Source organism: Kuraishia capsulata, genomic scaffold (assembly GCF_000576695.1).
Source record: "Kuraishia capsulata CBS 1993 genomic scaffold, Kuraishia_capsulata_scaffold_6, whole genome shotgun sequence".
In the NCBI taxonomy this organism is placed as follows: Eukaryota; Fungi; Ascomycota; class Pichiomycetes; order Pichiales; family Pichiaceae; genus Kuraishia; species Kuraishia capsulata.
The window spans coordinates 896,051-921,199 of NW_019172955.1; the positions used below are offsets into that span (position 1 = coordinate 896,051).

A 25,149-nucleotide genomic window follows, 5' to 3' on the forward strand; every position below is an offset into this window, starting at 1 on the left:
TTCAGGGTATTTAGGGTTTAGCTCTTTCTACACAAAGATGGTTGTTGTACATGGACGTATATGCGGGAATGATCGTAATTTCCAAGAGAATGAGCGATTAAATATCCACTGGAACCGAAGCATCAAAATAAGAGGCAGGGTCAAGAGCACTTATGTCGCAAGAAGTGGCCTCTCCATCAAGCAGTATCTCTGACATCAGTAGGCCGGTCACTGGGGCGTTGTTGATTCCCCAGCAAGAATGCCCCGAGGCCAGATATAGATTGTCAACGTTGGTTTCACCAATTAGGGGCCCAGAAGATGATGGCACATCCAGAACGGGCAAATAGCATGCTTGGCGCTTGAGTATCTTTCCATTAGCGAGATGCGAACTCACCTTGCCGACCAGCTTGAATAGTTCGTCGCACTTCTCGGTCACCACCTCCACATCATCAGTTGTGGATGGAATAGGAACAGAAGTATCACCCTCTCCACATACGTACACCTCGTCCTTGCGCGCATAGATCTCGGGACTTGTGAACTGTTTGTTTGAGAGTTTTAGTTCTGTGAAGATGGCGTAGGGAGATATCTCAGAAACGTTTTCTGGTTCTATTGTAATCGAGTGAGCACGCAATCCTGAGATCGGGCAATCCGGCAAGATCTTTGACGTCCAAGGTCCTATTGTCATCAGTACCTTCTCGCCGTCCAGCTGAATTTGAGTATCTGCCGATCCATCAACCGTCGACTTCAAGGATGAGGGAGAGTAAAGCACCCCCGTGCAAGTACCTTCTTCATCCACCGTGATATCGTCAACTTTTCCGATGAGAAGCTCAACTGCACCCGTAGCCAGGCATTGCTTTAAAATATGTGTTGTGAACTGGTAAGGATGAACCTGAGCTGTGGTGGACTCTCCACCTAGATGATTCCAGTTCTGTACCACCTCAGGGTCCAGCCAATTGAGGTCTGGTGGTAAATTGGAGTTTCCGTCAACACCTTGGTCATGTATTTTTATACTGTTCTTGGTGACTCGTTTGGCCTTCGATGCCGGGCGCGCAGCGTTTTCTTTGGTAAGGTCTCCTTCAACGCTAACAGTTGTTAGCCGTCTGAAACCCCAGTTTTCCGCACCTGAGAATTCTTCCGCAAGATCCTGGTGAAGTTGGAAACTCAGCGGCACAATCTGTTGCGGAAATGCCCACAAAGCCAGCAAGCCACCAGCCTTTCCAGAGGCTCCACCGGCAACACGCTTGGATTCCAGGATTGTGATATGGTATTTCTCTTTGTCGAATTTGGGATGCCTCGTTAAATAGAAAGCACTGCAAACACCTATTATACCTGCCCCAACGATGATTATGTGAGTCTTGCCCTCATGCTTATTCGAGGGTGTGGACGAGTAGTATTCGTCCATGTTAGAGTTGTTCTTCGATGACAACCAAACAGAACAGACGCTCGAAGCTTCAAGTAACAAAAAACAAAGTCAAGTAACAACAAAGTCACTAAATTAGAGCCTGAGTTTGCAGAGAAGTTGCTAAATAGAAGTTGATTGTGGTACAGAAAGGAACACAAACGAGAGGGGGGGCCATACGAGAAAGTCGTGTAGAAACAATAAGGGAAAAAATCAACCCACTTTTGTGCGGCCGGGTAAGGGAAGGACAGATAGGAAAGATAACGGCTGCATATAAGGAAGACTCGGACTTTGTTTGGTCAATAGAAGTAATTGCCAATGGTGTTGTTTGAGATAGAAATTGACAGTGAAGGCCGATTTTGGGTGATTCAGATCTAGCTGTACTAGTTTCAATCATTCAAAATCTGGTACTACTGCTTATCTCGTTAATGTACCGTATTGTAGACTATCCAATATCTCATAACTTAGACCTCGACTATTTCATCTGTATGATATGGGTGCTATGATGTATTCTTGTTTCACTTAATTAACTTGAATTCTCCAGTGTACCGCCTCTTTCCTGCACTAGCTGCAGCTGCAGTACCTTCTTTGATTCCATCAAACTCCTTTTCTTAACTCTCTTTCTCTGACTACAATCCCATTCGTCATTAAATCAGTATTCATATTCCGCAGATTCGCTAAATCTCCTCGTCTATATCATTAACAATACCAGCAGAATCACCAACACAACGATCAACAGACCAATACAACAATTCGACGCCTTCTCGTTGTTTTTCTCGAGAAACCACTGGATTCGCCTCATTCCATTGCCAAGTTTCGAACCCACACGTTCCATTTCGTTCTCCAGATCACGAATCATGTAATTCTGCTCATCTAACTCATCTCCCATAGCAGTCGCTTGCATGTTCAAGTTCTGGATTGACCTGTACACCACATCTAGCTGTTCGTCTTGTTCCCTCATCACTTCTTGCTGAACAAACTGACGTTCATCTTCGTGGGAGATTCTGTTGGATACAGATGTAATTTCACGCGGCCGCCTCTGGTCACGTTGAGCCCACAATCGTAATAATCTGTCAAATTCCCCATTCAACTTCGCCAAGCTGGCTTCACGCTTTGCGATTTCTTCTCTCGTCACTCCAAATGATTCCGGGTCTTGTTTTGTCCGATCCAATGCGCCATGTAAATCTCTAATCGTCTCCACGAGTTCGGCTCTGTTGTTGTCGAAGTCGGCTGCTGCAGCGTCGTCCACGTCTGTTAGACGAGAAACATACCCTGAGAGCTGCTCCAGCTGCTGCGTAGCATCATGGCAGACATCATAAAATGGATCCATTTTCTTGTGTGTAAGCTGGTATATCTTGTGTACGGTTTGTGTGTAGATACTTCTTGTGATAGGCGTGGCATGCGTGGGCTACTAACCTGGGGAGTGCACGCCCAAGCTCGAGCTGACTCTTCCAAGGTTGATAAAAGAACATGTACTATTGAGATTAGATTATACCTCCTAACAGAATGGGCTTTATTGAAAATAGCAAATTGACGCAATGTGTCTTGAGTAATTAACTATACCCTTTAGGTTGTTATATAAGGAGCATAATATATCTGTTCATCGGTAGGAGGCTTGCATACAGATACATATATGTGTGGGGATAGGTGCAGATAGATAGCGATGCAGTTATTCACCTGCATTCATCCAGACCGGTGTAACCTCAACCGTATACTGATATCCGCCTTTACTATCAAGACAAATCCCTACGAAGTGGTCTATCACTGAATTTACAATCTTCGGATATAACTTCACCAGGCAATCTCAAGCTCACAGCTTCAATGATCACACCATCGCCAAGACGACTTCAGGCAAATATCCCCTAGGACATAGTACCTATCTCTCCAATTTTCAATACACCCTAAAAATCGCCTCTGTCTCGCAAAGATCTCGGTTTCCACTAACTTATGTTCCACCATTATCAATTTCCCTACTGCAATCTAAAATTCCAAGAGAATCCTCCTCTGCCACAGTCTGGCCGAGTTTGGCAATAAAGGCGCCACAGTGATGGCGGAGAGGTGGTGAGGTTTTTTAAAGATTATCTCATTTATTTCGCAAGACCCTTTTATCAACTCTTCTTCTCTATTTTTTCTCGGTTTTCTTCTTTGTTTTCTTCTTTGTTTCCTGTGATATTGTTGCTAAAATCTAAAATGCCGGCTCCAGCACAAGATTTTCAGGAGAATGCCGTTATCAATGGCATACAGGTATCACTGCAGGCGGTATCTGTTCCCAACCAGCAGATCGTCCACGGAAACGTGTTTCCACTAGCATTGATATTTACGTCTTCGGATATTTCTAACAGGTCTGCAACTGAACAATTCCTCAAGGATCTCTCGTCAAAAGGTGTTTTTACGGAGTTGCTTAACAAGCATGGTGCAGTCCTATTGAGAGGACTCGGTGATTCTTCAGCGGATGGTTTTTCGGCGTTTGTCAATGGTATTGAAAAGTCGCGTGGTCGTGTACCATTTGAGCAGATTGGACTCGCTGGAAAACGTCACAATTGGGCAGAGAATGTTTTCACTGCGAATGAAGGTCCCCCAGAAGCACGTTTCTTTCAGCACAATGAGTACGCGCGGTACACTCATTTCCCCGCAAATATCCACTTCTTTTGTAACAAAGCTGCTCAGCATGGCGGGGGAAGTCCTATAGCACATTCTGCTATGCTTTTTGAGCGGATTCAGAATGAATTACCTCATTTCATCAAGGAGCTCTCTGAGAAGAGACTTATCAACCAGCAGGTGTATCCAAGCAGGACATTTTCTAGTGCTGTCAGTAAAGGTAATGAGTTTTACTGGGAAGATCCTGACTCATTTGGTCATGAAATTAATCCAGAGGACTCCATTGAAACCAAACGTACCAAAGCTGAGAAGATGATCAGAAGATTGACTGACGATTTTCACTGGAATGAGGACGGAAGTGTGACATTGAAACAACACGTACCTGCCTTTCGTCAGCATCCGGTCACCGGAAAGCCCACCTTCTTTAACGGAGTTGTGGGCCGTTATGGTACTGCGAAATCCCACGGTGCACTTGAACCTCCACATAGAGGAAGCGATGGGGGGTTTTACTTGCCTAACACGTATGATAATGGGGAACCAATTCCGTTCGCAGATCTGGATAGAGCGCTTGCAATCTCGCGGGAACTGGAGTTCGTTCATGCTTGGGAAGAAGGAGATCTGGTGCTCGTTGACAACTACCAAGTTTCTCATGGAAGAGAGCCCTGGAAAAGAGGTGAAGAGCGCGTAGTGCTAGTGAGTATGTGGGATGAGGTTGGACCCAAGCCAAAAGAATGGACTGTTTGAAGGAATGTCTGAGTTGAGAAAGGTTGTCAGTCATATTTTAGGAATTCTCGGAAGGTTTCCAGAACCCTATTTTTATCCAGGCTAGACCAGTAGACCTAATGATCAAGAGGAAAAAGTAATAGAACAGCAGAGTGCATGTTAAATATGTGCGGCTGCATATCTGTTGGAACACACAACCATATAGTTTTAAGGTGCCGTTAGATCAAAGATGATTATCGCAGAAATGATGAGGAGTATTTCCAAATGGTTGCTCGGGTAGATTTCAATGCTAAAGTAATCCTAAATGAAGGTCTTTTGTGCATGCAGTCTATTGTTATATGGGTGACACGTTCAAGCAAGCAGTTTTTGGTGCCAGTAGCCCAAACACAATTCAAAGGGATGTACTAATGTAGTGAAACAGAGATGGAGCTAGGAAAGCAAATACTGTGGGTGACAGCAATATATAGTCTGATGACTGTTATATAGCTCCTTAAGAAGCCTTCTTTCACAAAGAGTGGTATGCCGAAACCGACACCCTTTAAAGGTGAGCTTGTATATTCCCAAATGGAGGGATGAATACTCCATTTTTACTTCCCTACTTCTTTCAAAAAACTGACTCGGGTAAAAGCATCCTGAAAATTTTTAGCTAGGTGGCTGCATACTGCCCTATATTGGCAATACTGTGCAGTAGTATAGTACTTGCTAAGCAGAATGTAATGCTGACAATTGGAGGAGAGTTATTAGTACTGTTTTGTGGGTATCATCCGGAACGCTACGATAATACAGTAAAATGATTTAGAAGGCCTTAACACTTTTGGAAGATTTCCAAAACTAACCTGTTTCAAAAACTATGATATTGTATTTTTATTTTCAAATTCTGCTTCTCAACAACGTCCGAATGGTAAGCGGTTCCAACTCTCCACACTACAGGTGACCTGCAACTCCAACAATTACCCAAGTCGATTCTTTCTCAGGTTTCCCATGTGTTGAGCCTGTTTCCGTTCACGGAAACAGACTGAAAGACCTAAACCATATTGGGGTTTGTCTCATGCTTTCGTTCGCATAATTCTTTGTCACCGGTCTCACAGATGGAGGTGCCACATGGAAAAAAAGACATCAGCGTGTATTCCTTTAGTTTTTGGTGTTGGTTTTTGGTGTTTGTCATTTCCTTCCCACAAGGCTTCATTTTCTACTTCTGTCTTAACACAGTCATTGTCTCGACACCTCTAGAGATGAAAGGGGTTGTTTCTGGGATGGGAATAACCAGTATCCAGCTACTTATAGCTTTTTTTTCCGCAGCTACTTCTTCGATTGTAGGAGATGTTGAGATTGGTTCGACACCTGAGATCAAAAAGAGAATGATGGTCCGATATCGCCATGCCTTTTACTGCCTTATTACCACAAGCCGCTCTGAGCATTGTGCTGACTTGGTTTATAGTAGATAAGGGGTTGGGGTCTCTGAAAGAGAAAAGGGCTAAAAAGCTTTTTAGAGATCGAGAACTGTGATCTTGCGAAAGCTTGCAAGGATACCTCTAATTCTGTTGACATAGTCTGAGTCTGAAAATTTAATATAAATATCCAGATTTGGTGTGTTAATGTTTCGAATAGTGAGATATCAAAACTCCTTATCAATATGCTGGCACTACCACACTATCTAGAACTACAGCCCGCTGCATCCAAGTCATCTGCCACCGTTCGCTCTAACTGTCTCATGCCTCACACCTCGGGAATCCTGGCTATCTGATTTATAAAACTTTCTCATATAAATATCAAACCGCCTTATTCCCAAAAGTGTATTCACATCTTATTTTTCACCCCTTTCATGCCTCCGGTTTTAAGCTTCACACTTATCTACACTTTAGAAATTATCAATGCGGCGGTCGAATCTAATTTGCCGCGCGGGAACCCCCATGCACCAACGGTAGCCGCACGTCGGCTACTAGACATGGGCTAGCTGATATGGATGGCTATATATTGGCCTGAGATCCAATTTCGTATCGGAGCCCCTTGATCTCCGCGAAAACCAGGATGACTGTACCAGTATTTATTGCCGAGGATCTTAGCGAAAAAGAGGTCAAAGTGGTTTTGAGGTCCGCAACCCAGCTGGCGGCTGAGATGGCGGCTGCCAAAATTACCAGCGAGGAGGTGGTGCAAAGTTTTCTGAAAAGTGCGGCCCTAGCACATGCGCGCACAAACTGCGTGACAGAGTTTTTGACTGATGCAGCTATTGCCCGTGCTCGCGAATTAGACTTATATTTTCGTGAAAATGGGACCACTGTCGGCCCACTGCACGGGGTGCCCGTAAGTGTCAAAGAGCACATACGGGTAGCTGGCACGCACTCGACTTGTGGCTACAAAAGGTGGCAGGACCACCGCTTTGAGACTGATGCCTTGATAGTAGAGAGACTGAAGCGTGCTGGCGCCATTGTGATTTGCAAAACCACCGATCCGCAATCACTTCTGGCTATGGAGACTGAATCGAACTTATATGGTCGAACGACGAATCCCCACAATCATCTGCTGTCTAGCGGTGGCAGCTCCGGAGGAGAGGGTGCTCTATTGGCGTCTAATGGGTCAGCTCTAGGAGTTGGCACTGATATTGGTGGCTCGATTCGGACTCCTGCTGCGTTTAATGGAATCTACGGTCTCAAGCCAAGTACCGGCAGATTACCTCATTCCGGTCTTGAGGGCAACCACGATGGAATGGAGAACATTATTGGATGTGTGGGTCCTCTAGCAAGGTCTGCGGAAGATTTGTCACTGTTCTGTCGTGCTGCTTTGGCAGATGAACCATGGCTGATCGAGCAATCCATTCCTCCAATGCCGTGGAAAACGGATGTAAAGGTGCCCGAAAAGCTTACGGTGGCTATCGTCTGGGACGATGGACTTGTAAAACCTCTCCCTCCAGTTCTCCGTGCGTTGGAGAGGACCAAAAGCCGACTTGAAGCTGCTGGTCATCAGGTGATAACTTGGGACCTGGTAGAACCGGAAACCGCTTACAAAAATACGATACAAACGTATCTTCTAGACGGAGGAGATGAGTATAACTCATTGCTCAGCACAGAGGATCCTGCCGTGGATTCTGTCAACTGGATCCTGAACTCCTTTGGAGTAAAAAGATGCTCTTTGGAGGAGACTTGGGCTCTCAACCGTGAGAGATCAAGAATCCAAAACTCTCACAATTCTAAATGGAATGCAGCTGAAAAAGTCCCAGATGTTATATTGTGTCCAGCCAATCCTAGTCCCGCAACTCCTCATGGCCAGCTTAGACACTGGAACTACACTTCCTATTGGAATTATCTGGATCTACCAGCTGTGGTTTTCCCTGTCACTACTGTTAGTGAAACCGATGTAAGCTCGACCCAATTCGATTATCGCAGTGACATTGAGCGTGGATACCACGAGTCATATGAACCGGCAATTTATAAAAATGCGCCGGTGGGCCTCCAGCTAGTTGGCCGCAGACTCCACGAGGAATTTTTGTTAGGTGTATTGGGGGAGATCGAGATGCTGAAATAGCTGTAATTAATGAGAAAGTTGTAATATAACGAAATAATATTCATTATATTTAACAGCGGAAGTGAAATTTCTTCCGATAATGATTAACAGGGTATGGAGATGTTACTTGAAGAACTGAACATGATGGTAAGTCAGTTTCGGGTGCCACCAAAATATAAAAAAATGTACTAATTATAACTTTTATTCAACTTATCGCAATATTCATGACTATAATCATTTCAGTGGAGTGAAGCCATTTGAGATTTATTAACAGGGCATGGATTTACGATGCAGAAGACAAAATCGAAAATCTGATAAAGGTCACCAAATTACGGATAAATAAATTAAATATCACTCAGACTTTTTATGAATACACTCCCTTCATCAACATTGTCAAACTGTCGCCAAATGATTGCCGATCAAAGTCCCAGTTGAGTGTGAATGAAAGCAAGCTTTTCGCTAGACTCATACACAATCATCTGAGTGGTCTTCCCCATCATATGGCCAGTACCTTTGAACATACGCAGAGCAATTGGGCGCTTATTCTGCGGATTTTTGTAGAGTACCTCAGCAGCCATTTTGAGCGAATGAGCTGGAACGACTCTATCGTCGTTATCAGCAGTGGTGAACAAAAGTGAAGGAAGTTCCTGGGTCTTAACATTGTGGTAAGGAGAAAGGGCTGTCAAGATCTTGTAGTCTTCCTCCTTGGAAGGATCACCATATTCGCCCTTCCAAAGATGACCAAAAGTAAACTGATCAAATCTTGGAAGATCGTGAATACCAACATCACTAATAACACACCCAAATAGCTCTGGGTTTTGCATCGTACAACCTGAGACAAGGAGTCCACCATTGCTGATTCCATTGGCGACAATGTAATCGCGGGTGGTAATTCCGCTAGAAACCACAAATTTCGCACCTGCCTTGTAGTCATTCCACCCAATTTGTCTTTTAATTCCACGAGCGGCTTCCCACCAGGCGAGGCCATATTCTCCACCTCCTCTAATGTTCACCACACACAGCACTCCTCCAAGCTCCTTTAAGAAGGTTGTCCAGAGAGGCTCATAGCGAGGTTCTTCTGGAACATTGAACCCTCCATATGCGTGAAGAAGTACTGGTGGTGGATGTTCACGTCTTTTGGATTTATAGTAAGAAACAAACATCCCAATCTCAACTCCATCAAAGCTGGGAAACGAGACTCTCTCGCACACAAAATCTGAGTCCTCCGACTCCTCCTGTTGTCTAACCTTTGCAGCGGTGTTGGTCGTGGAATCGATCGCATAAACAGTAGGATGCGAATCGTAGCCTTCCAGCTCCAAAAAACCGACATGATCTTTGATGCTGCCAGAATACAGACGAACAGAACTGAAGCCTGTATCGGGAACATCCACCAAGCCGTCTTCTGGAGACCACAGTCTAATGACATCAGCAGCGTCATGCATGTACATCAACATTATTTTATTGCCAACAGCAACAGAGTACTTGAGAGTGTCTTCTTCGTGTTCAGAAACCACAGTTTCAAACCCATCTTCCTTGGTCCATGAAATAATGCAGTTCCGTGGAGAATTTTTGTTGGTTTGAAAATAATATTTGTCACCAACGGCTTTCAAGAAGAAATAACTGCAAGTTGAAGAGTCGTCAATTGCTTCAAACTTAGCGGTTCCCGCAATCAGACTATCTACCTCGGCATGGAACACCTTGAACTCAGGATCAACCCCCACAGAAGCAGTGAACACGATCTGACCATCATCCGTAATACACTCGGCAATAGGGAAATCGACTTCATCACTCCAAATAAGCACATCCTCAGATTGCTGGGTGTGGAGACGATGGTAGTATACCGTAAGTGAACCGTAGCTTCCGTTGCTTCCCTGTTGGTTACCAGGCAGCTTGTGGTAGAAGAAACCTGCGTTTTCATTTGTAAATGGATACCTGAAAGTGAACTTGACATCAGTCAGTTTGTCATCAAGGAACTTTTCTTCTTCCGCATCGAAAATGCGGACTTCCTGCCAATCTGAACCGTTTGTCTGAACTCCCCCAACCCAGTATCGACCAGTGTGATCGCAATCGAAGAATTCACAACTTTTATTAACGCCAAAATCTTCAACTTTGAAGCACGTCTGTGGTTTTGGATCGGAATAGCTCTTTGATCTAACGAAATAATTCGCGTCTAAAACGTGGTCCGTAACCTTCCACCAGTAGTACTCTCCATATTTGCGTGGGGCTCCGTAGGTGATCTTGGGGAAGCTCTCTTCCACCTTCGCGGCATAATGCTCAATCAGAGACTTTGGCAAATACGAGTCTGTCAACCTATTATGGCTTTCCACATACTCCTTGGTCTCTTCGGTATCCTTTTCCATCCAGCGGTACGGATCATGAACCTTGATTCCAAACTTCTCCTCTACGAAGCTGGATCTGCGTGGCTTGGGAACTGAAGGCATTGTCTGTCAATATCTTGTTCTCACAACGTATAATTGGTTATACTTGTCCTGAATCAGCCAAAATAACTGTTCAGAATATTTTTGCAAACGAGACAAACTCGCTTCTTTTAAGCCGCCCAGAGCCCCATACTCGTCGTTATCGGCTCTTAGAACCGCCCAAATTTGGCAGACTGGCGGCTAGCGGCTACGCGATGACCCTAACACCGTGCGGCTACCGGCTCCGAAAGGTGATGTAAGCAGCCGCGGGAGTCATAATCGGATGCGCTTAGGAGATGCGGTAGTCAGAGACACCAGGCGGAGATTATATTATCTTCTAGGTATGTTTTTATGAGTAAAATTCGAGCAAAATGAGTCAATAGAGCGTCTTATGTAGGTGAGTGATAGGATCCATAAAGTTCGGAGTTGTGCGCAAAAAGAGTCACATATATAAGACTGCGTGGGCAAATTACTAATGCAGTGATATGAACCATGTCAGGTTAGATACCCGCGTGAACTGATGGGCTAATGTGGTAGGCGCATGAATAATAGTATAAATAGCAACGGATTGCCAAAAGCTTTTGGTGGAGGTCTCATGGAGCTAATCAGCACCAGCATTCATTCCCAACATGTCATATCCCCAGACCAAGCAAAATTCTATCAGGGTTTACAAAAAACGAGCCAGATACGACTACGAGACTGTGCACGGAATATTTGAGGACTCCTACGTAGTCCATGTCGCATTTCAACGGCCCGGAGATGGTCAACTGGAAAACCAGCCTATGGTGAGTGCAATGGGGTATTATCTCGAAGAACCGTGCCTTTATATACACGGAAACGCAGCTTCGATGTTGGCAAAGGGTACGAAAGAGGAGGCAGCTCTGCCAGTGTGTGTTACAGCCAGTCACGTTGATGGCATAATTTTCACCTATACACCCAATGGCCATGCATTGAACTATCGTTCGGCTGTGATACATGGAAACGCACAACTGGTGAAGGATGCAGATGAGAAGGATTATGCCTTGAAACAAATGTTCGACCAGATGTTACCAGGCAGGTGGGATAATTCTGCGCCGGTTGATCCAAATGCCGTCAAACACGTGCATGTCTTCAGGGTGACGATTGAGTCTGCCAGCGCAAAAGTCAGGACTGGTATGGGTGATTTGGGAACTCCAGTTCCTGGAGTGTTTGCCGGAAGCATTCCATATTTTGGTAGTTTGGGAGAGCCCGTTGCCGCCACTCCAGATATGGAAATTCCCAGTCATATATCAGATCTGGTTGAGACCAGATCCCGCAAGTGGAAGGAGTATGCAGAGAAAGTTTCGCATGATTGAAACAAAGCATAAATCTAGAAAGATTTGATAGAAACAGTGCCTCTGGCGTAATAGAAAAGTCTTTTTACCCGTCGGACATGCTTGGACATCTGATGAAACTATAGGACAGTGCATTCGTTCACCTCAATTTCTTTGATCTTGCCTTTTTGGCTCTCCACTTTTTCACACTAATAATGCGTAAAGTTGCAAGTCTTCAACTGCATCGAACCAGCTGATTAGTCTTTTGTCACTGTTGGCATCGCGAAGCTCCCATGTCCTCTGGATGATCTTCAACGTCACGGCCGTATTTCCAAACGAAACATCCATTGCGCCGCCAATAAAAAGATCTAGGAAAAATCCGTAGTACTTCCTGTCGCACATAGACCCAAACACACAGATCGGAAACACATTTCCGCGGTAGTAATTTTGGGGAATGCGCCGCATTAACGAGATGGCCTCGTCCACAGCCTCCATGATGTCTGGATTAGCAGGTGAAAAGCCTGAAATAACGCCTGAAAGATATACCAAAATTGCCAGAGCAAAGAGCTTTGTTGTGCTGTCAATGAGAGGGTCGTTTGGGGCAGTCTCACGAAGAGCAAGTCCCAGGGTTTTCTGGATGTGGCTGCCTCTCTCAATCAGTTGTGTCACCGAGAGGCTGTTTTTCGCCTGTAACCTGCGTTTCCAATCGTGAAGCTTTGCCACCTCATTCAGCTGTATGAACACTTCAGTTTTGCATCCCATCAATTCTTCCATTGGCACGAAAGATTTGGACCGAACAATTCGGTGGAGATAAGAGTCCATTCCACATGCTTTGCCCATTATTCCACATGAGGAAACATCCATCCAAATGATACAAGCTGTCAAAAACAATCTTGTCTGATTTTCGGGAATACGGGCAATCTCTGCGTTGTATAGAGGGCCACATTCTCGGCCTTCGTCAGTTATCAGTGACATCAAAGCCACACCAGCATTCAAATGAACCTCCCAGTTTTCGTATCCTCCCCGAAACAATTCATACGACACCAGCATTACCACTGCAGCAAGACTCTTCACATTTGTCTCGGGATCTTTCTCTATGCTGATAGTGTTCCTTAGCTCCTTGAGCGTGAGTTCGTGGTGCATCTGGAGATACTCGTCAATTCCTGTCTTCGCAGAAGCCATATGAACAGCTGCGATGGATAGGACTGCGTGGAACATTGCTTTAGATCGCGACAACAAGGGCAGGATCCAGTAATTCGAACCTTTGTAGTACTGCCATTGTAACGGAAATACCTTCTCGAGATAGTATAGCAGTAACTCGGCATCCTTGTCTTTTGACCACGTTTCAGATCCAGATCCAGCCTTCTTGATAGCAACTCCAGGTGCTGAAATAGAACCCCTTTTTCCCTTCGGATTCGAGCTTCGAACTATCCAGGACGGCTTCTCGCCATACCCAAGACACTCGATGCCGCTCTTAGTGCACCTGTCACAATTCGGTTGCACCTCGTCACACTTCTTCTTACGAAGCTTACACGTCCAACACCCTTTCGTTGACCGTGTGCGCACCATTTCTAAGCACTCAGCTTAAACTTGCAGTTTGAGATTTGAACAATCGTAAATCCGGAGATGGGCTCAATGTTGTTGCTCGGCTAAGCAGTTTCGATTCAAAAGATAAGCATATTTCGGTGCACGTCAAACTTTGGCAGATATCCCTATTATTCTGGGCTCATAACCTTTTATGGGTTTAACGATATAAGATCTATATTTGGGTGGTTTGTTTTAAGTATATTGCTCCTGAAGACGGAGTTCTTAATAACAAGGCTCCTTACACTCAATTTTAGATTTGTTTTCTTGTGGAACATGACGTGTCTGGGTAAACATTGGAAGTGAAGCTTGCACCAGTGGTTCATAACCAAGAGAAAGCCGAATTGGGTTAAGACCTTCAATTTAGAGTAAATGGTGCTGTTTGAGCTATGGTCCTGTACATATTTGGTACACTTTGTGCTGGTCTCAGATCAGATATAAGAAGCAGACTCTAGACAAATTTCAGTTCTTTGAGGTGGTTCAAAGACGCTCAAGGATCAATTTCAACCATCCTTTCTGCCAATATAATCATGCATCTCAATTCCTACTTCTGTGATTAAATAACATCTTTCAGTTAATCTGCAGGTTATTCAAGTTCAAGGTTTTTGAATTGCATGTCTATGCCAAATGCCTATTATTCATATTGTTCAAGCCCCTAATGTGTAGCCGCGGTCAGACGTCTAGTGTTGGCAAGAATGTAGAAATAAGTTAATGAAGACAGCAACGCCACTCCGGCCAACAAGGAATAACATCCTCCCACAGTCATACTATCAGTCATATATGCCAGAACTCCAATGCCGAGTGCAGAAAGCAAGCACCGACAAAGATTCAAGCAGGCAGCTGCCGCAGAAGCTCTATTCGGGAACAGATCTATAAGGATAGTCATAGAGGTACCAATAGACATGATTCCAAAGAAGCTTGTGAAAAACGATGAGACGCATACAGTTGCCACATGCACGACTTTATCTATGCACCAGCCAAACATGATCAAGAAAAATGGTGTTAGCATGGCCGGACCCATGACCACTTGAACTCTGGCTAACAATGCGTCGAAAGGGGCTTTCTGTTCATCTGGGTCTTGAGATCTAACCGTGTATTTTCTGTAGAGGCGCCTATAGTTCCAGTCGGCAAATCTTCCAGCAGTTACAGATCCACAAACTCCTCCCACTCCACTCGGAAGATAGCAGAGACCAACCTGGAGAGTCGTATAATTATAGTATTGGTTTAGTGAGAGGGACAATGTTGTCAACATCATGATCCAGCATGTGCTCAGAACCGAGACTGGTAACATAACAAGCATAATTGTGGGATTTTTGAGGATCAATAAGGAATCCAACGGGTTGAGAAGTCTTCTAGGTACGATTGTGCTGGGCTCTGGATTTGCCAATCTCTTCTTGAATGTGGGCAGAAACAGAATCGGTGCGTAGGAAATCCACCTGAACTGCTTTGGAGCATTGGAGCCGTTTCCTACAATGGCTCGATTTGTTTCGGGAACAAGTACATGAGTGATCAGCCACACAGCCCCAGCAGCAATCGTGAGGAACCAGAAAATACCTCTCCATCCAAACCCAGTGTCCAGCAAACCTCCCAAAAGACCTCCAAACGCTTGACCAATAAGCTGAATTCCCTGGTTTATTCCCACGAAGCCACCTCTATTTTCTCTCTCGGTAATGTCAGCAACCACCCCGGAGGAAACTGATATAGTAGAAGCTACCCCAGCTGCTTGAACGCACCGCAAAACTAGCAACCCGGCAAAGGAATTGTTCAAAGCTAGCCCAATATCAGCCCCAATATAAAGAATCAAACACAGCGCAAATGTTATACGTCTCCCGTACCTATCTGCAAGATTCGACATGAGAGAAGGCGCAATCCCCTGGAAGACCGAGTACAACACAACCGAAACATTCATCTGTTTCTCACCAACACCAAATTTCCTCTCAAGTGTCGGCAGGACAGGCAAATAAATCGGTGATGATAGCGTGGAAAAAATGCCAATCAAAGAAACTAGAAGCGTTATGGCGTACTTTTCTTTCTGCGTGTAGATAGAGTAGACAGGTGCGGCTTCGACAGTGCTAGCCGTGTCTTCCCCATCCTGCTGTTCTAAAGCCTTATCCTCATTCATTATCCAGGAATTGAAAAATAGCAGAAATAGCAATAGAAAGAACTCATTTTAGAAACAAATATCTGCTTTAAATACAATAGAGGGAAAGCTGACAAACCGGTTCCGTTGAGCAGGTGGGGCAAGGGATTCCCGGTGTAGTCGGATGACGGTTTGGTTTTGAGCTCCGGGGTTCGGAATTAGGCAAAATCCGTCTAACGGTTGAATCTCAGCCGCACGTGAGGATCCAAAAGGAATCGAGTGTTGAGGCTAAGGATAGAAAACTTGGGTGCTATTGGGTTTTCGTAGAAGAATTGATCATTAGATTACTTTCAAATAGTTTCTGTAGTTTTTCTTGTTTTTTGCTTTATTTTTCAGTGTCTTTTTCGATGACATACTTCATTGAGCCTTCCTGCAGCCGCGCGCTCGGCGATTTTGGCACTGCCTTTAAAAACAGTAGCTGCTGAAGAAGAATGGGGAAACCAAAAAAAGAACTAAAATAAATGGTTAATGGTGGAGAGTGAACATTTATTTGCAGCAATGTCAGTAATCAAGACAAATTAAATGACATTTTCTTGTGAGCATCCTCATATCTCATTGTGCTCTTTCAATTATAGTTTTACCGATTTTTCCAAAATTCGCATTTTTCTGATTTTCTAATCTTTAAAAAGTTTGTAACTGGCTGTCTAAAGAAGCCAAATAGAAGACAAATAACTTTATTGAGAGTTAATGAAAACCTCAACAAGAGCCAACACACGGTCTAGAGTATAGGTAGGGACAGATACATACGAACTAAAACTTCACCACATCATTGTAAAATCGAACCTGTTTCACGGTTAGCTCTTCTCAAACACTCTGATAGTATCTGATCGAAATATCATCACTGGTTTTTACTTCTCCCTTAACGACAACATCGTTACCAGGAAAGATATCAAATCCGTTGTCATGCAAGAACACATCTCTGTTCTTAACAATGATCTCAACGCCCTTGACAGGCTTATCAGATGAGAGCCTGACGTGACCATCGGAAACAGTGAATTTCACGTCACGGTTAGGGAATTTGAGATACTTCAATGGCTGAGGCCAGTCGGCCCCGGTGGCTATTGGTTTGCCGTCCACAACAACTTGCGCATACACAACAGCATCAACATCGTTTGGAATGTCGAGTCCAGTCACAAATTCCGATGTTTGATTGGCCAACAAAGTGACCAATTTAGGCTCCAGAGACTTGATAAGTTTGCCGGAAGTCACTTCGTAGACATCCACCAAAAGAGTGGCTAATTGGTCTGTAAGACCTGAGTTGACTCCCCAAATATCCACTTTGTACTCAGCATTGGTGTAATCGTGAGGAGGGCCGTCAGCGGAAACTGGAAGTGCTTCCTCTGCAATCTTCTTGATTTCGTTACGATACAGACCCAGACCGAACGTAGAAGACTCTCTTCTGACAGCATAGAATGCCAGCTTTGGCCTCTTGTAGAAATCCACCACTGACCACGATGCAATTGGCATACAGTCGTTGATTTGCCATACAATGGCTCCTCCAGTAAACCGTTTTCCTTCTCCACGCCATTCACGACGCCAACATTTATAGGCATATGACAAACATTCTGCTTGCATCAACTGGGTAGCGTAGATCCACGAGTCCAGGTCCATTCCAGTAACCTTGATATTCTCGATCACGTAGAGAGCAAGACGACGCTCGAAACCGTCTGCCTTGTTGTGGTGGTCCACAGTGCGTGATTGTGGGAACATCTCAGTTGGATCCGTTATACAGTCCTGGTAGGTCTTGATATTTGGAAGGGCCTCCATTCCGAACTCGGACACGAATCTTCCCCCCAGTTTGTACCAGTTCTGGTACTTTTCCTGAGAACCGTGCCAGACATTCCATTGGTGCATATCTCCAATGGTAGGGTCTGCTGTTCCCTTTCCGCCCCAAGGTGAGCCGGGATGGTAAGGCACATCCGGCTGGAATTTGGCTACCAGGTTGGGGAGTGTGACCTCATATATGGTTCTGGCTGGAAAGGAGGTTGCGGAGTAATCACCCGACAAGTCCTCTGGATCCCATTCCAGGTTGAAGGACTCAGCAACCTGGTAGTCCTCATTGTTGCCAGCATACAACACAAGCGAACAATGGTTGCGGAGTCTACGCAACGTGGTTTTCGTTTCTTCCTCAACACTGGCAATATACTCGGGATAACCTGGATATGCTCCACACGCAAACATGAAGTCTTGCCACACCATGAGACCAAGACGATCACACTCGGAGTAGAAAACTTCTTCCTCGTAAAATCCTCCTCCCCAAACACGTACCAGGTTCTGGTTACCGTATACAATCAACTGCAGCCATTCCTTGTAATCCGCATCGGAGAAAAGACATGGCATTGAGTGACCAGGGATCCAGTTGGAACCAGTGGCATAGACCGGAACTCCATTCACCTTGAAAAAGAACGAAGTCCCTGGCTGGCCCTCCAATGGCTCTTGAACCAGTTCAACTGTTCTGAGCCCAATTGTTTTCGTTTCAGTCTGAAGAATGGTCTCGTCAGCAGCCAGAAGCTCGGCCGTGAAGGTGTAGAGAGGTTGTTCACCCGTTCCAATCGGATACCACAGTTTAGGCTGATCAATCTCAAGATCCAAATCACTCTCACCGGCACCAGCAGACACCTCCAGGGTCTTCAAGGAGTCTCCAGAAGGGTCTTGAACAGACACACGCAGTCTAAAATCATGGCCCTCATCTGCAGTCTCGACAGTAGTTTTCACACTAACTTTGGCAACATTCAGATCAGTTAAATCAGTCTTAACATGCACATCTGTCATTAAGGCATCGTACGACACTAGTTTGATTGGTCTCCAAGGGCCACAGGTCATCACGGCATCAGCCCAATCCCAGCCCCATCCGTATTGCGCCTTACGAGCTTGCGTACGCGACGTTTCTCCATTGAAACAAACACCTTTTCCATGCTTTTTCTCCAATTTCCTGGCAGTTAGTAGCCCGGACTTGAAGTAAATTCGAAGTGTGTTGGTGCCTGTAAGATTGACAGACTTGGTGACGTCAACACGGTATTCCACGAACATGTTGTCTGTGGTCAAAATTTCGTGTTCATTCAAATAAACTGTGGCAAAGGTGTCAAGACCCTCAAAAATAAGCACATGGCTCTTTTTGTCGGCCCCAGAAGTCGAAACCGAAAAAGTAGTCTTGTATTCCCAATCACGTTCTCCGACCCATTGTATCTCTCGGGCATTACGGTCAATGAACGGGTCTGGGATTTCCCCATTGGCAAGCAGCTCGGCCTGAATTTGTGACACACTGGCATCTTTGCGACCAGAATGCCAGTCCGAGGTGCTGGCTTCTCTGTAAGCCCAGTCCTTAAGCAGGACGGTAGAGTTGGATGTGAGTGATACTGTCATTGAAATTTTCACGAAATCACACTAAAACACACGAAGGAGGCTTACGGAGAAGAAATGTGGCCACCACAACCAAGACACCTAGCACAATATATACCGTTTCTAAAAATGCGCTCATGCCGGAGGAAAAGTCTCGTCACTAGCGAGGAAGATTCGGGTGGTACGTCGCTGGAAGTCTGGGGTGATGACTTGCGTCCCAATCGGGCAGTTCTCCCGAGGTCCTGATAAGAAGGGTGGAATGTGGGGGGCCGGTGCTTCCCCGGAAACGCGATGGCTACCCCGGGACATTTTTAGTTGTTTATTGTTCGTCGGAGCCGTTTGGAAGTGGTAATGTTTGAGTGAGGATTGCTCGGACGGTTTACCATACTGGGACTGATGATGACTAGTTGAAAAGAGTATCAATGCGATTGCGAGGAAATGTGGGGAGACGTGAGGAGACAATGTCCATGACCTGGAAGCTGATACAGTGAGGAGTGACGAGAAATAACGAGGCTGTGACCGAAGTCAGGTGGTGAGCTAACAATGTAGTGAGCTAGCGAGGTAGTGGTGTGGTACCAGGAGCAACTTCGCTTACAAACGTAGGCTAATCGTGGTCTGGAATCTGAACTCATGCAAACCGTCTGGTGATGCACTTTTAAACCATGAGATTTAGCGAGCATCGGTAACTAGCATTGATTCTCCAAGCAGGCCTTTGATAAATGCTCTGGTGTAATGTAATCATGCAACAAAAGAGTTTAGTGTTAGGATCAGACTGAATTGATTGCTGGGAATAGGTGGACTGAAAGACCTGAATCAGTTTCTGTCTTCAGAAAAAGAGTAGAAGACTGCAAATATAGCTTGCACTAGCTTAATCAGAAAGCTACCAGTATCACCATAACCTACACCAAATTTACCCTGTTTGTCTACTCTCATTACTTTGCGTGAATAGCAATTGAAATTAAATTTCTTACAAACTAGAGTAAAAAAATCACTGTCGATTAGAAAGGACTATTCTGGAGGCAGATCCACTCAAGCAGCATTATCGATGACAGCGTTTTGTAAATTAGCCAGTGTCTCGGCAGCTGCCTTCTTTTCATCTTTGGCTTGCTGCTTTCTGAATTTAGCCTGTTCATCATGATGTTTGGCCACTTTGATACTGGTTTTCACAGGAGAAGAACCCTCGAAAAGAGACTCGATTTCCTCCAGGGTCAGCCGTTTGGTCTCGACGAAGAAGAAATAGATCACCACAAGCTCGATACAATCCCAGAAGACGTAGAACACGTAGAACCAGTACCGAATGTTTTCCATGGCTGTTGGAGCCGCAAAAGTGTTGACGAAAGAAGCAACACCCTGGGTCAACTGGAATAATGCCATTCCTCTGGCACGCATTTCAGAAGACAGAATCTCAGCTGGATATAGAGGCTGCAATGGCGTGTAACCAAACGAGAAGAACACGTTGTTGAAGATGTAGATGAACGCAATTCCAGCACGGCCCGCAACCTGGTTTCCGTTGTTCTCAAAAGCCGCAATACAGGCAGCAATCACAGTGAAAGACAAAATGAACCCGGAGGTTGCATATATCATCATGAAACGACGGCCAACACGGTCAACCAGAAGAGAGCCTGAGGCTGCAAAAACCAAACCAAGAATGGAATTAACAGCATTAAGCAGCAATCTAGTGGTTGCGTTTGTGATTCCAAGGTCCAAGAAAATGGTGGTCATATAGTAACCGACCACAGCGTTACCAGAGTACTGACCAAACCATGACCAGGCAATAACTAACAATGAGCGATATGCACGACTCTTGGTAGTGAACAGTTTGGGGAAATCAAAGTAATCCCGAATTCCAAACTTAGGCAATTCCAAAAACGAGATTTCCACTTGGGCCATTTCGTAGTCGACCAAAGGGTGAGTATCGTCTCCATCGGCATGGTACTTAACGAAAAAGTCACGAGTTGCCTGCTTTTTGTCCTTTAAATAGTTGAAACGGGGAGATTCAGGTGCCAGGAAGAGAACACCCACAACAACCATACCTGGACACAGCAATTGCAACCAAAGAGGGATTTTGAAGGATAGTTCAGAGCCCTTGTGGGAAATAGATGTTCCGTAGATGGACCAAGTAGCGATGATGGAACCCACGTAGTAAAACGAGTTGTACATGGCACTCAAATTACCACGCAACTCTGGAGGTGTGATTTCAACCAAATACATTGGACAAACTGCCGTAGCCAGTCCACATCCAAAAGAGAGCAAGAATCTTGCTCCGATGAAGGTGTGGATTTGATCACATGTAGCTGAGATGATGGCTCCAACGCACACCAACACACAGCCGGCAAAAATGGTGCGAACTCTGCCGATATAATCAGCTAGCCAGATGAACACAGTAGCGGAGATCTGACCGATTTGGTAAATGGAGAAAATAATACCGGTACCTGTAGCAGAGCCAGACAAGTGGAAGTAGTCAATGTACTCCTGCATGGTGTTGATGGATGTCATAAGTGAACCGTCAAATCCATTCATAGTGGAACACAAGTAGATGATAACACAAGTTGCGTAGAGTCTGATCCTTGGACCAGAAAACATTTTTACGGGTCTTTCTCTAAGGATCTTGAGATACCCTTCTTCATCGTCGAGGTCCACGACGGGAGCCTTCTCTGGCAATGAAGCAGCCTCCGAGGACACAGCTCCATCTTCGTGATGCGCGCTATCGATCATATCTTTCATTATATCAAGCTTTCCTAATTTGCAATTAAATGAGCAAACAGACTTGAAGCAAGACTTGCAAGAACTTTTCAAAGTGTGTGGGAAGTTTCCAAAGGGCCAAGCCTTAGACCTATATATACTTCGAGAAAGCGAACAAAACAGAAACCCCGTAACAGTACGAGACTGAATGTCACCTCATAGACAACACACCCACAAAAAACTGGGGAACACCTAAGTTGAATGGCTCTATTTGTCCGATTTTCCACTAGCCCTCGGCGCACGATCCAGAAAGTAACCCCACGGGGAAACTTTTTTACGCTGCCCTCGGACCATTCCACCCTTTCAGGACATGTCGACCTGCATCGATGAATCGTCCGACTGTGGAGAAACGGAGCAAAATGGCTCAGGGAGAATCAATCAGCTGTCATCTGGTTCAAATATTTTTAACTGTAACCAGTAGAATACTCCTGTTTCCCGGTTGAATTAGTCTTTTTGAAGGGGAATTATCATAGTTGTTAAGCCTCAATGTGGCTCGCGAGTTGCATATATCACATAAGCTCTGCATCTCTATGCAGATCATGCGCTGAACGGCGACTCCTGTTCCGAGGGCGTATTGTTATTCAGCAAATCCCGATTTGAAAGCCATCAGCCACGCCTATAAGTGCGCCGGACACTGCCCCCGTTTTACTACTATGACTCCGAGATAATCTCTACGGTCATGGAGGATGGATCAAGATTCATTCTTTTTAAGGCTTGTAACTCATGCCGGAGCCGGAAATTAAGGTGTGAGGTCAAATCGGGTGACTCTGCCTGCCGCAAATGTCTGGATCAAAATGTGGAGTGCGTTTTTGACCACAAGCGACTAGGCACTCGGACAGTGATCCTTTTTGAGCCGCATGAGAAGCTAACGAAGTCTAAAAAACATGACAGTGATGGGGATGGTAGCCAGCCACGAAATGAACCACATCAGAGGTCACAGAGACTGCGAGCCGGCCGAAGCCGTGCTGTCATCTCGAAACCTGCCGGGCAATTGTCTGGGACAACGCGACTGTCTGATTCTGTTGCACTGAAATATTATAATGTGGGAAGTTTTCCCAGCTCGCCAAAATACGATGAGAGACATGATGCTCGTGAAGGACTACGAGAAACATACTGCAGCAGAGTGGAGCCTTACACTCCATTCGTGGCCCCTGCTGCCTTCGACAATGATGCATATTTCTATCTCAGCAAGCTTGCAAAATGCTGTGTGAACATAGCAGCATCATCCTCGCCAAGTTACGATACCCCACAGTCGACCTCGGAGCTTTTTTTGGAGATCGTTGAGACGTTAATCGAAGCCGAGACAGAATGGTCCCATGATACACTTTCGTGTTTCTTCCTGATTCCCCTCAGAGTGAACGTTTCAACTTCAAACGTGCAACTGTCTTTAGCACGATTTAACGCTTTACATGATCTTGCTGGAAGAGATGATAATCTGGTAGTGGGAGCTCTTTCCGTGGATGCATGGACTTGCCTGATCAGGAAAGTTCCATTGCAAACAGATACATCTCTCCTACCCGTCTTTGAGAACTACCTGAAGTCACTAGCTCAATCCGCATTTAGCTACCATTTTCTAGCTGTTGGATTTTTTCTGTACCGATTTGAAGCTCTTCAGGCCAAATGGAAGAGCCATAAGTTTGAGCTCCTTCAATTGGAGTTTGACATGCTATTATGGCCTGCAAGACTAACCACCGACTTGTATGTGATTAGAGATGAGCTTTTGGCTACGCCAGAGGCATTTCTCTTACATGTACTGCACAACACGCTAATGGTTGCCTTTTATGCCACAGCTGTGATCAGAGGTGGAGAATATGGCTCAAATTTGTCTATATTTGCAGTTCCAGGACTGTACACATTTATAGCTGGAATGGCAAAGTCGAGCTTCAAATTATCGCCTTCAATGGTGTGCCGGTGGAGCATCGTGGCCGACTGCCAAATTCTGACTGCAAACTATCTGCTGGATCTTTATCAGGAAATGGAATTTGAAAAGTTTCGTGAGACCTTGTCGTATTTCAAGATCAACGGAATTATGAATCAACGAAAAGCACACGCAGTAAAAGCTCAAATCGATGCTTTGCTACAGGGTGAGACCTTTGTGGATGATGAGTCGGACGGAAGTCCTGTGTTTTGGGTATTCCGAGACATCCGCAGCATGACATTAGAGCTTTATCTGGAAGAGGAGAGAAAGAAGCGTACAATGAGATCCGAGGCCTTATAACACAGCCAAAATCTGGTGTAAATATTTAATGACCATCTTTGACGACACTGCTTTGAGCCGCATGTAACTAGAATATCACGTGATGATTATATCCCCGAGCCGTGCATCTTCACGTGAATGCATACCCCAAAAAGGGAACCCCTCCGAGTTTCAACTTCAAACTCAAAAGCCTTAAAGCCCTTATTTTTCCGATAGAGAAAGCTCAGTTTATTTTTCAAGGGCCAACATGGGTTTATTCTACGATAAATTTGTACTTTTCGGTGATTCAATCACCCAGATGTGTGCAGACCCCGCAGCAGGCTATTCTTTCTACGGGGCTCTACAAAACGGTGAGCTTAATGATAGTCCAATATGATGTTTTGCCGATTTCTAACCTTTGAAGACTATATGAGGAAGCTAGATGTTGTCAATCGTGGATATGGTGGCTATTCCACAAGTGAGGCTATTCATATCCTTCCTGAGATTCTTTCTGCAGAGACCTCTGATCTTTCCAAAGTCAAACTGCTAACCATATTCTGGGGAACCAATGATGCCGTTGATACTTTTCAGCACGTCCAGATTGACCAGTATCGTGAAAATATTGATAAGTTGGTTAAGCTCGCACTTTCCTACGATATCAAACCGATCGTGATTGGTCCTACACTTCATGACCCAAACTTGTATAACGAGAACTACGTTTCGGGCCGTTTTCTCTATGCCGATACTGCCACCTCCACCAAGAATAAGATTTACTCGGAAGCAGCTCGTGAGGCAGCTACTGCCAATGGCGTGCCATTCGTGGACCTGTGGCATCTGTTTCTGGAATATGGATCATGGCAAGAATCTGAAGCAGACGATCTGAAAGGCAAGGACACTGCTGAAGGGAAGAGTATCACCGATTTGTTAGCCGACGGTATTCATTTTGCACCTGAAGGCTATCGAATTTTGTATGCAGGGGTTGATGAGGCAATACGTAAGAACTACCCCGAATTGTACTGGGATAACCTGCCCTCACATTTGTGTGCATGGGATAAAATCGACAAAAAAAATATCAAAGAGTCGGTTTTTCTGGGGGAGAAAGTGTGAAAGGCCCGGGAAACGTTCGGTAATTATGCCAAAATTACGCAGAAACAAACCTAAGCCGTTCTTCTACCCAAACCTCAGGTAGAACGCTTGATAGGTATATCTACAATCATTTCGTATTTTATCATCACCGTTTATGCAACAATCAGAATTTTTTA

At 45.0% G+C, this 25,149-nt stretch overlaps 13 protein-coding genes across 13 annotated transcripts; 5 read left to right on the top strand and 8 right to left on the bottom strand.

The window, feature by feature from the left end:
* Positions 1 to 97: 97 nt before the first annotated feature.
* On the bottom strand, positions 98 to 1,381 carry KUCA_T00005231001 (uncharacterized protein; the record flags this gene model as incomplete). The annotated part of the gene is made up of 1 exon (XM_022600406.1): positions 98 to 1,381. One exon carries the CDS (start codon positions 1,379 to 1,381, stop codon positions 98 to 100), a length of 1,284 nt encoding a protein of 427 aa, XP_022461231.1.
* An 88-nt stretch (positions 1,382 to 1,469) lies between these two features.
* KUCA_T00005232001 (uncharacterized protein) lies at positions 1,470 to 1,775 on the bottom strand (the record flags this gene model as incomplete). The annotated part of the gene is made up of 1 exon (XM_022600407.1): positions 1,470 to 1,775. One exon carries the CDS (start codon positions 1,773 to 1,775, stop codon positions 1,470 to 1,472), a length of 306 nt encoding a protein of 101 aa, XP_022461232.1.
* Positions 1,776 to 2,069: 294 nt separating this feature from the next.
* On the bottom strand, positions 2,070 to 2,708 carry KUCA_T00005233001 (uncharacterized protein; the record flags this gene model as incomplete). The annotated part of the gene is made up of 1 exon (XM_022600409.1): positions 2,070 to 2,708. One exon carries the CDS (start codon positions 2,706 to 2,708, stop codon positions 2,070 to 2,072), a length of 639 nt encoding a protein of 212 aa, XP_022461233.1.
* Positions 2,709 to 3,568: 860 nt separating this feature from the next.
* KUCA_T00005234001 (uncharacterized protein) lies at positions 3,569 to 4,720 on the top strand (the record flags this gene model as incomplete). Its single annotated transcript, XM_022600410.1, has 1 exon — positions 3,569 to 4,720. One exon carries the CDS (start codon positions 3,569 to 3,571, stop codon positions 4,718 to 4,720), a length of 1,152 nt encoding a protein of 383 aa, XP_022461234.1.
* A 2,007-nt stretch (positions 4,721 to 6,727) lies between these two features.
* KUCA_T00005235001 (uncharacterized protein) lies at positions 6,728 to 8,218 on the top strand (the record flags this gene model as incomplete). The annotated part of the gene is made up of 1 exon (XM_022600411.1): positions 6,728 to 8,218. The coding sequence occupies one exon, from the start codon at positions 6,728 to 6,730 to the stop codon at positions 8,216 to 8,218; it is 1,491 nt and encodes a 496-aa protein (XP_022461235.1).
* Positions 8,219 to 8,616: 398 nt separating this feature from the next.
* KUCA_T00005236001 (uncharacterized protein) lies at positions 8,617 to 10,638 on the bottom strand (the record flags this gene model as incomplete). The annotated part of the gene is made up of 1 exon (XM_022600412.1): positions 8,617 to 10,638. The coding sequence occupies one exon, from the start codon at positions 10,636 to 10,638 to the stop codon at positions 8,617 to 8,619; it is 2,022 nt and encodes a 673-aa protein (XP_022461236.1).
* Positions 10,639 to 11,243: 605 nt separating this feature from the next.
* KUCA_T00005237001 (uncharacterized protein) lies at positions 11,244 to 11,948 on the top strand (the record flags this gene model as incomplete). Its single annotated transcript, XM_022600413.1, has 1 exon — positions 11,244 to 11,948. The coding sequence occupies one exon, from the start codon at positions 11,244 to 11,246 to the stop codon at positions 11,946 to 11,948; it is 705 nt and encodes a 234-aa protein (XP_022461237.1).
* Positions 11,949 to 12,110: 162 nt separating this feature from the next.
* KUCA_T00005238001 (uncharacterized protein) lies at positions 12,111 to 13,475 on the bottom strand (the record flags this gene model as incomplete). The annotated part of the gene is made up of 1 exon (XM_022600414.1): positions 12,111 to 13,475. The coding sequence occupies one exon, from the start codon at positions 13,473 to 13,475 to the stop codon at positions 12,111 to 12,113; it is 1,365 nt and encodes a 454-aa protein (XP_022461238.1).
* A 670-nt stretch (positions 13,476 to 14,145) lies between these two features.
* On the bottom strand, positions 14,146 to 15,612 carry KUCA_T00005239001 (uncharacterized protein; the record flags this gene model as incomplete). Its single annotated transcript, XM_022600415.1, has 1 exon — positions 14,146 to 15,612. One exon carries the CDS (start codon positions 15,610 to 15,612, stop codon positions 14,146 to 14,148), a length of 1,467 nt encoding a protein of 488 aa, XP_022461239.1.
* Positions 15,613 to 16,434: 822 nt separating this feature from the next.
* On the bottom strand, positions 16,435 to 18,993 carry KUCA_T00005240001 (uncharacterized protein; the record flags this gene model as incomplete). Its single annotated transcript, XM_022600416.1, has 1 exon — positions 16,435 to 18,993. The coding sequence occupies one exon, from the start codon at positions 18,991 to 18,993 to the stop codon at positions 16,435 to 16,437; it is 2,559 nt and encodes an 852-aa protein (XP_022461240.1).
* A 1,005-nt stretch (positions 18,994 to 19,998) lies between these two features.
* KUCA_T00005241001 (uncharacterized protein) lies at positions 19,999 to 21,693 on the bottom strand (the record flags this gene model as incomplete). The annotated part of the gene is made up of 1 exon (XM_022600417.1): positions 19,999 to 21,693. The coding sequence occupies one exon, from the start codon at positions 21,691 to 21,693 to the stop codon at positions 19,999 to 20,001; it is 1,695 nt and encodes a 564-aa protein (XP_022461241.1).
* Positions 21,694 to 22,390: 697 nt separating this feature from the next.
* Positions 22,391 to 23,929, top strand: KUCA_T00005242001 (uncharacterized protein; the record flags this gene model as incomplete). The annotated part of the gene is made up of 1 exon (XM_022600418.1): positions 22,391 to 23,929. One exon carries the CDS (start codon positions 22,391 to 22,393, stop codon positions 23,927 to 23,929), a length of 1,539 nt encoding a protein of 512 aa, XP_022461242.1.
* A 351-nt stretch (positions 23,930 to 24,280) lies between these two features.
* Positions 24,281 to 24,994, top strand: KUCA_T00005243001 (uncharacterized protein; the record flags this gene model as incomplete). Its single annotated transcript, XM_022600420.1, has 1 exon — positions 24,281 to 24,994. The coding sequence occupies one exon, from the start codon at positions 24,281 to 24,283 to the stop codon at positions 24,992 to 24,994; it is 714 nt and encodes a 237-aa protein (XP_022461243.1).
* Positions 24,995 to 25,149: the final 155 nt, after the last annotated feature.